General features: G+C 42.0%; 1 protein-coding gene across 1 annotated transcript; it reads left to right on the top strand.

The window, feature by feature from the left end:
• Positions 1 to 728: 728 nt before the first annotated feature.
• On the top strand, positions 729 to 8,605 carry LOC139209300 (ninjurin-1-like). Its single transcript, XM_070838950.1, has 3 exons — positions 729 to 770; positions 5,885 to 6,122; positions 8,463 to 8,605. The coding sequence occupies exons 1-3, from the start codon at positions 729 to 731 to the stop codon at positions 8,603 to 8,605; spliced, it is 423 nt and encodes a 140-aa protein (XP_070695051.1).
• The last annotated feature ends 1,616 nt before the right edge of the window (positions 8,606 to 10,221 follow it).

Below are 10,221 nucleotides of genomic sequence, written 5' to 3' on the forward strand. Positions count from 1 at the left end.
CGGTGTTGCAGACACAGCCGCTGACGATGCCGCCGTCCCTCCGTGTGCGGAGCGTGCAGTTTAAAGACCAGTCCGACCGCCTGTACACACGGGAAATATTACTTTCCTGGCGTCCCCTCGTCTGTTCATTTACGACGGACGGCTGTTTTCGCTCGACGCCGACTCACCCCGTTTGGTTATCACGACGGCGAGGCGCACAAATGTGTTTCCCATTGAGCTCGCTGGGCTCCACGCCCCTGGTAACGACCGGAGGGAGCGTCCAATAACACGGCACGCTGGGACAGCTCTGAGAGGCTGCTCACACTGCTGCACCGGCCACACACACCTCACATGAAAAGACCAACAAAGATCGCTCACATCCAGTGCAAGTGGAAGGCAAAGCGCCTCAATTGTTATTTCTTACATAAAAATTGCCGTATGTTATAATAAATAAATAAATAAATAAATCTTTCACGCCCTTCGCCAACTCATTCAATCACGTGTCACTCTGCTTCTCTTTCAGCGCTCAACAGCTTGCTGTATAACACAATTTTCTAAAAAAAAAAAAAGAAAATAATTATATCATTATATCTGTTGGTGTTGCACATAATATAGATAACTGCATGTGCTATCTGTAAAGTAAGCAGCGTGCTCGCACGTCCCATCTCCCCCCCACAACGGGACACTTTGCAGCTCAATTTCTCTGGGCTGCACCCTGCAGCTGAGGTGCAGCACCACGCGTATGGAAAATGATGAACATGAGCAGCAGCAACAGTGGAAGTGGGGCTGAGGTAAGATGTTTGAAACCATTTTCTTAGGGAGACGGGTGAATCCTGCGTTGTTCCACGATAGGCTGTGTTTTTGGATTGATTTTTCATGTAGAATAGATTGGTGTGGTCATTTGTGGTTTGCACAACTTTCAAATTGAAGGAATGAGCCCACCAAGGAGGGTTTTCATTCTTGCTTTCTTTGCAAACAACTGTATATATATATTAATATTATGTATATATATTAAGGAAGCAAGTGCCAAGACTGAGTACCTGGAAAAATGAATGGAATTCAATGCACCCAAGACATAATACAGTCATGGAGCTTGTATTGTTACATTTTTGTTTGGACTTTGTCAAAGAGATGTAGACATACCCTCTGTTCTTACATGTGAGGGTAAAAAAAGCTATATGTAGATTTTGCAGGACCTAAATGATGCCGAATGTGACAGATTGCATGTTTCTACACAGAAACAGCTCAATAAAAGAAAACATTTAAATAGAGATCTTCACGTCTGTTTCAGGTATGCTGGGTCAGATGACAGTCTGGTTCGGTTGAGGAGTGAAGCATTGTTGGCACCTGAGTGACCTTATAAATAATGAAAGCCCTCCTTTGTTTCCACTTCACCAGCCAAATTGCTCACACACAATTTTACTTTCACATAATGTCACGCTGCTTCATGCCACAGCTATATTGTTGCAGGACAAAGCGTGTTTATTGTGTTTTATATGGCGATTGAAGTTGCCATTTGACTAGTAATTAGAATATACCGCAGTTCACAACTGCATCCAGTTTTACAGGGCGAGGAAATGAGCTTCACTATTTCATCTCCATATAGTCTCTGTCTTAATGGCGCCATTTAATTTCAGATAGATGCGTTAGTGTGTGTGTGTGTTTGAGGAAGAAGGGAGGAGGAAGAGAGAGGGACCCTGGCAGCCAGAGATACTTCCTTGTGACTGTCAGAGCTCAGCCAGCAGATGCAGAATGTCATACCCTTACGCTCAATAAAATGAGCAATTGATCCCATTTACAATGTGTCTCCCAGCAGTGTCAGTCAGTAGGAAAGGAATCAATCCCCAGTTGTTTTGTGGAGTGAAGATCTTACATGTAGACTTTCCACAGGCTTTTAATATCTGTGCCTGTGTTACACTGATATCTTAGACCAGTCAGATTCTGTGTCAGATTTCAGGACAGCACAGTCACATTCTTGAGCCTATCCTTTTGTCTCTTCTGATAATTAGTAGGTTTTGCATTGCAACTTTCTCTAGAGTGAGACAGTGTTTCATTCCCTGAGTGCCACAGCGGGACAGGCCTGATCGCTCTGTAACAGCGATGTTTGCTTTGCACTGTGTAAGGCTGTAAAACTAAAAGCCCTATGGAGAATCATGGAAATTAGATTTACAGTTGGGTCGATCCTAATCTGGAGGAGGGCCAGTTTGAGGTGCACGGGAGAGGGAGGCCGCTGATAGGACGTGATGGATGGGAAGCAGAGAAGTGCTGATGTATAAGAAAAGAAAAAAAAGGAAAGGAAGCACACACCCATGCAGCTACAAATGCAAGTTCATTTGCTTCAATTAACTAAATAATAAATGTGGGGTCTCACCATGTCCTAAGTGGTCTTTTGCATTGTTCCTGCAAAGAGCTTTGTACATGCCACATGCAGAACTTAATGGTACAAAGTAATCGTCATGACATACGCTCACAGTAACTGACATGCAGGTATTTAGCTTAGCTGTAATCAGTTAGTGTGACGATGTGGGAAAGGGAGAAAAGTTTAGGATTAGGTGTGCAAGTTGAATGAGTTCATTTCTTTTGGAGGAAAGCCAGAACTTTAGTTGGCCTTTGAAAAACTATTTTATGGTTCAATTAGGTTTAAGGTTTAGGTTCAGTTTCAAGAATTTAGAAATTGCAGCCGATTCAGGGGGATACAACTTTATTCATGTATGAGTGAAAGAGTTGTGGGAAAGCTGTGGATATAAAGAAACAATCTCTTATTTGTTTTTAAGACACTGTATGATGTAAATCTCGCTTTGCTTGATCTCTCACTAAATTACTTTACAGGCCCTTGAGTTTTTCAGCCCAACTGTTTAGGTGAAGTCTAACAGTGATCGTGCATTTTCAATTTTTCCCTGTAGAACAGTTAACTATACCCACCATGAGATTTTCTTCTCCAGTATATTTACTGCTCAGAGGATCTCTTATGTTACTGAATTTAAATAAATCTTAAGTAACTATGATTGTCCTGATTTTATCTGTTTTATATGTCAAACTTAATGTTGAAATAGGTTATGCTATGGTCAGGCAGTCCATGCTGTTTGGGTGGTAGTGACTTATTTATTTGTTTTTGTTTGTTCTTTCATTTTGCTTGTTCGTTCATTCCACAACATTCGTTCGACATTAATAATCTTAAGAGATATGCTGAATATTATTCTGTGGATCTATCTGCGATTCCACAGTGACACATAACTGAGAGTTGATAGAGATTCAAATAACTTTTCTATTTCTCTGGCTTCCCTCCCCTCCACATTCTCCTCCCTTTCACTCACTGTGGTGTGTCCCTTGAGTCTATTTCAGACAAGGGAGGCAGTGTGAATTATTCATCACAAAAATAAGCATTGAAACCTAGGACCAGCACAGAGCGATTGACTTAATGAGAGCCTTTCGTTTTAGACTGTGCAAAATAACAATAGATCTGTAATGACTGGGTGACTGACAAGCATTCTGTTTCTCAAATGGGAAAAGACAAGTCAATACAAATATGCAAATGTTGGCTGTCTTCCTTGTTTTTCAATTTTAAGTGTTATCTAAATGAAAGCCTGGATCAGATGCATCCTGTAAAATGGGTTTTTGCATGTGTAGCAACCCCCTCGTCATAACAGCACGGTGTGACATACCATGGCCTACATTCACTATCTTTTTGTTGTACACGGCCTCCTCTGCTGTGATTAGTTGTTATCACATGTTCTCAGCCATGTGATATGAGTGGACAGCAGGATTTATCCTGACAAAAACACTGGACTGACTGAGGAGGCGGCCTTTAGTCTTGGCCTACACTGAACTACAGCATATCCTGTACGTCAAATGGAACTCTTTTTGTTTGATGGTGAATTCTGGAGAAAATTCATGTGCTGTGTTTCTAGACACACTGACTGCACGTTTCCAACCTGTGATCTCACAATAAGCATTATCTCACTGTGGTCTGTTGACTCGGGGATAAAGGGCTGCCTTTGAAAAGCCTGTGTTGGTGTTTCAGAGCAGAATGGCCGACCCTGACACGTCATGACAGCATGCCATTTGTGGCAAATTGCAGTCACAAGGGCACTGCATCTCACCACATTGCTTTTCCCGTGGAATGTAGGAAAACGTGTTTTGAAGAGCTGTTTAATTCCTTGTTGTGAGTTTTACTATGGGGTGTTATGGCTCAGAGTGAAAAAGATTTGGAGAAAGCCCATTGAGACGTTTTATTGAAGGGTTTCTGGATGTTATAAGGATGTCTCTGCGGTATTCAGATGCCAAATTATAAAATCTATGCTGCCAGAAGAACTTGGCCAGTTACATGTGTAATCCGTGTCCTAAAAAGCAATGGCTTATTAAGAGAATTAAACGTGGCTTGTCCAGTGGATATCAGAGGATTGAAAAAAAAAAAAAAACTCATCAAAATAATTACTGCAAACAGAACACTAGCTCTTTTCCAACCCCCACAACCACACCCTCTGTGCAGTTTCTTCTTCCCCTTCATACATCAACTTAACCATGCCAGCTGATTGTTGTGAATCTGCTAAAGACATTGTAATTCAGCTGTAACCTACCCTGTAGCAAATTAGAGGGTGCAGCTCTTCTTTTCTCTCGTCTTGTCTCTATCCCTGGAGCAGAGGGAAGACAGTTCGTACCAGCACTGTGGTTTGGTTAATCCCCAACAAAATGTACTCTCTCTGCAGCTGCAGGGGTGTGTTGTGAGAAAAAAAGGGAAGGCTTCAGTGTCGAGGAAGAGACCGTGAGCACTGCTGATTATTTTATGTTCGCAGACAGTGACCGAGTGTGCAGGTTTTGGCCTTGACGCGGCTGAATCTTCCGTGATAGTACTCAGGTGTTGGCTAAGGATCACTGAATAGTGCGTCCAAGTGGATGTTCATCCAGCAGCAGTGCTCCTAAGGAAGATGGATTTTCATCATTTGAAAAGAGAGTGATTTCTTATTTATCAACAAGCAGACTGTTTATCCAGCACCTGGTGACCCACTATGTGTTTTTCTCTTTATGGTTCAGAGTCCACCAGGATGAAGCAGACACACAGACAAAGAAGCCTAGCTAAGCTTCTGTTATATAATCATCACCCTCCCAGGAATCAGTAGGTTATAGAATTAGTTTTTTTCTTTAATGCATTTGGTTAACACCTGTTGATTTCACACAGGCAGGATACAGCCTAAATTATTTCCTGTCCCTCCTATATGGACATGTGATGTAATAAATGAAATGATATACTGTGCTTAGATGCTTTTCGTTATCTGCTCAATATATAGTATAAATGAAATGTTGCTACCCAGAAAAAGGGCCTGTCTCAGAGAGCAGAATTAATGAAATAAACTACTTTCGCAGAAAGAGCTGTTCTGGGTTTTGCTCAGTTATCCAGTTAACTCTGTATCCTGCTTCAAGGGACAAGGATTTATGAGCAGGATATGACCAAAAAGTTACAGTAGCAGGCTCAGAGAAACACACACTCTGAGCTCGCTGAACTCTAGCAAATGTGCATATTGAATATGATCACTTGATAGCATAGCTAGTGGGAAGCCACGAACACTGCACAATGCTGATTTGTTCACCATGTTTTAATGGATCTGTTACCAGTGTGTCAGTATCTCTTCCCTGTTCTAATGGCTCTGTTTTCAAAGGTCACTCTTCTGTAATGGCTGCTTGTTTGTGCTAATTAGGTCAAAATGATAACCAGATCCTCACCATCAACGCACAGGAAGCACAAGATTACTGCTAGTCACATCAACATGCTACCGTGTCGCTCTTTTGGGAGAACACAGCGCAGCACACAGCATGCCTTTCTGTTTATTTCCGAGTATTCTTCTTTAGGGCGTTATCTCAAAGCCGTAAACATGCTATCTCTGTGCCAATTAGCTTCTTCTCTCCACAGGCCTCCCATCCAGATGCTTGGCCCAGCGGCCCAGCCCCTCTGAACATGAACCACTATGCCAATAAGAAGAGTGCAGCTGAAAGCATGCTGGATGTGGCTCTACTGATGGCCAATGCTTCCCAGCTAAAGGCTGTGCTGGAGCAGGGGCCAAACTTCTCCTTTTACGCCCCCATCGTCACCCTAATCAGCATCTCCCTCTGTCTACAAGTCACAGTCGGGGTCCTGCTTATCTTCATAGGTGAGAAAATAAACAGAACCCGAGCCCTTTTGGTGTATACCAGATGTGTCTTTGTCGTCTGGCAAGCTTCACAACCTTCATTTGCCCTTTGTGTTTCACCCCCTCCACAATATCCCTCAGCCAAATTCACCAATGTCAAGTCCACCGACTCCTGACAAACAACCCATTACCAGCTGGGCTCTAGCTGGAACCATGGCAACCAGGCCTGACACCAGGTCATAGTTCACTAGGTTTTAATGCTGCCAGGAGTCCAGGGAGGGAGGTCTTTTCATTAATTTGCTGTGTGCACATGTCAGTGTGCACTTCTATTCATGTCTTTGAGTAAATAGACAGAAAGAGTATTTGAGGATGTCTGCATTTAATATCCATATCTGTGGGATGGAAAACCATGTCCATTAAAATGGTGCGATGAGTTAGGGTGAGATGTGGCAGTGCAGGTTACACTGCAGTATATTTACCACTGACGGACTGAACAGCAGGTCAGTGAACTTTAGCCAAGTCGCGCTGACTCATCTCAGCTTTGGCAGGAGGAAGTAAATAAAATATTGTTTGTCAGTATCCTCTCCATACCTGAAATATACCTATCCTACTGGTATAATGTCTCTTGTGCTCCTATCTCAGTAGCCGCCTACAATGTTTCATCTTCTTTCTTTCTTCTTTCTTACTTGAGTCTCTCTTTCTATGTATTTCTACAACAGTGATATTATTTATCGGTTTGTTAATTTGCTCTGTGCTCAAAATCACAATAGGTTAATCGTCAATCAATCAATAATCAATCACAATTAACATTACAATAAGATTTGCATGTTTTGGCTTTTATTCCATCTATTTTGTCTTCTGAAGGATCACATGTCAGAAAGCAGGTCAGTCAGCAGGTTGGAGTCATCACACATTCATGAAGGCCTGCCCCCTTTGACCTCCAGCATTAACCAAATCCTCTGACTCCTTCAGCCCCCCCCCCCATCTCCACCACAATATCAAACGCATCTTCTTCACATCGCTCTTTTCATTCCTCTTCCTTCATTTTCTTTGACTGTTCTGAACCCCCCTGCCCTGTCCTCCCCTTCCTCACTCGTGGATCCAGCTCTGTCTAATGTAGCCAGTGGTGCGTGATGTGAGTGGCCTACATACCGCCAACCCCCCCCAACCCCCCACTCAACCCACTCCAGCCCACCCCCTGGCAGATCAGACACACACACAGCCAGGTGGGGTCATTACAACATTTAACTTTTGGTAATCTCCCACCAACACACGCATACGTGCGTGTACACATGACATGTGAGTGTAGAGCCCCAGCTACTGTGTACTCCTCCTAAACACACATTTCCCTAATCACATCATGATTCACAGGCCAGCCCCTGTGACGATGACAATGACACCTTTTATTAGTGGTTATGTCTTTATCACATGAATTAGTTGTTTTTTTAGCATTTTGTTGGGATTAAGTTGTTGAGGCACAAATGAAATGAAGCTGTGTTATTCCCTTGATGAGTTCACTCTTCCCTGCAGTGATCTTTCTGTGTGCTTTGAACACACACACACACACACACACACAATGACAGACTGATGCCCAAAATAAGTATTTGAATGTTAAATGAAAAGTAAAGACCCAGAAAGAAAGTTTGATTTTGTACCATATACAACATTTCTGAAAATGTTCTGAAATTCTGAAATTTTTCTTGTATGCTACCTACTAGTATAAGCTCTAAATTGTAATGTTTATAATGAGCCATTTATGTTTTGTTGACATTATCTTTACCACTACTACATACAATAGTACATGCAACTGTGGTCTGTCTAATTTCACTGCTTCACAATAAATTGTGAAATCGACCTTCTGACCTTATGAAAACCCAAGTAATGAAATGGTAAACTTTCTTTTCCCAAGTGAGCTTGCGCATATGATGACCGCAACGAAATACAGAATGTCAGTCACTTGTGTATAAAAGTATTCATTTTCAAAGAAATTGTTGAGAATTTTCATTTGGTAATGATAAAATATGTGAAATTCACGAGTGGTTTGCATTTCTGTCAGTTATATAGAATGAAAGTAGTGTTTCGTCCCTGCCCTCACCAAACAACTGAATCCTATTATTTAATTGTCATAAGCTTTTGTCAAAATTAAATATTTGATTCACTGCGTTTTTGTGGGTTTACTCATTGGCATGTGAGCTCCGTGCACCCAAAGTTAAGGATATATTGAGTTATAGTTGACAGCAAATCTGTGTATAATGAGTTGGCTTGAATCCCAGAATAAAGTGGATTGCTGATGTTGGATTAGACATTCATTGAGTGTGTGTTTGTGTGCTGTTAAATTGTATTTTCCACTTTTGTCCACAGTTCGATGGAACCTGAATGATGAGCAGAAGCACTGGAGGCTGAACGCTATGGAAAACGTGGCCACGGGCCTGGTTTTTGTCATTGTGGTAGTCAACGTCTTCATCACAGCCTTTGGTGTTCACCTGCCAAACCGCAGTGACTGACCAAGAAAACACACACACACACGCACACAGGTATTCTTTGAAGTTTTGCTAATCACATATATTCTTTCTGTTCATCGTCTCTCTCTGCTCCCCCCTCTCTATACAAACGGGCATTCTCTCTCCTGCCTTACTGAGCAGTTTGCCTCTAAAGACATTCGTGTAGTCAGCATGTTTTTGGTCCCCACCTCACCTAACCTTCACAATCCCCCTACCTGACCTACAAACACACTGACCTCTCCAGGCTCTCAGAGAAATTTCCACCGGAAAAACAACTCATAAACAAAGCCCAATCACTGTTCATTTACCAGAAAATCATTGTCCATCACTGCTAAAGGCACGGAGAGAAAACAGCAAAAAAGAGAAACAGTATTAGTGACAAAGGGGTCTGGTACATAAACAACACAATATTTGTTCCTAGTGGACAAACAGGAAAGTGGAGACAACAGTAGTCAGGCACACGTGACCTCACACTGTCTGTCTCCTTTGCTGCCCGAGAGTGACCCCAAGCACTGGCCAGACACAACTGCACAAACACCGTTACACACACACACAAATGCTGAGTGCTGGACAGGCTTAAATTTTTAATTGCACTGTTGACATTCGAACAAGATGTCATGGTTCTTTTCCAGACAGCTCAGACCAGGAGGTTTGATTCGTGCAGAGCACAGTGTGCCTCATCTGACTGATGAAGCTCTGACTCACTTCCACATCTGAAATAGAAGTTACAAGTTACTGGGTTTTTTTTTATCATTCCTGTCTTTCCATTTTACATTTCTTTAAAACTTTATTTTATCAGTCAATGTTTTATTTATATTCCTAGTGTTGTTATTTGTTTCGTCTTTATCTGCTGTTCTTTATCTTTGTTGTTTTTGTCTGAGCTGTTTTATCTGCTGTTTTTCTTCTGTCACCTTGCTAAAAAGTGCTTTATAAATAAAGATGATTATTTTTATAATTATTGGCTGTCGACCTCGACTGGCAACCTCTTGCCCAATGTCAGCTGGGATTGGCTCCAGCCCCCTCACGACCCTTAAGGATAAATGGGTATAGACGATGGATGGATGGATGGATGGATTATTATCATCATTATTATTACTATCTGTCCTCAACTACAGTCGTCATGCCTAACATTCAATTATAACAATGTTTGGTTGTGCCATGACTCTCTGTGCTGTGAGCAAAGCTGAAGTATGTCTGTGGTTCTCCAGACCAGCAAGTGGTGAGTCAGAGTCAACACAGCACAGACCCCAGCAGAACTGCTTGTTAAAATGGAACCCTTAATTAGACTGTGTTTCAGCAATGTCGCTGAAACGCCAATTAGAGTCCAAGCAAATGCTCAATTTATACACTTCAGTGGTTTAAGACAAGAACATATAAGCAGTTTGAGGCTCTTTCACATCATCATCATCATCATCAATCACCTGTTAAACGCCTGAAGAATATTCATGTTCTTACCTATAATTTCTTCAACGTGATTATGACAAAGCACTTTTCAGATGACAAACCAACGTCACAATGTAATCCTCTTCCTCCTCCACAACTATCATTGGTAACCGTGGAAACAGCCAGACTGAGCTGAGAGCCAGATTGGTGACACACACAGCTCCACTCAGGGCAGA

This window comes from Pempheris klunzingeri, chromosome 11 (genome assembly GCF_042242105.1).
Source record: "Pempheris klunzingeri isolate RE-2024b chromosome 11, fPemKlu1.hap1, whole genome shotgun sequence".
Lineage (NCBI taxonomy): Eukaryota > Metazoa > Chordata > Actinopteri > Acropomatiformes > Pempheridae > Pempheris > Pempheris klunzingeri.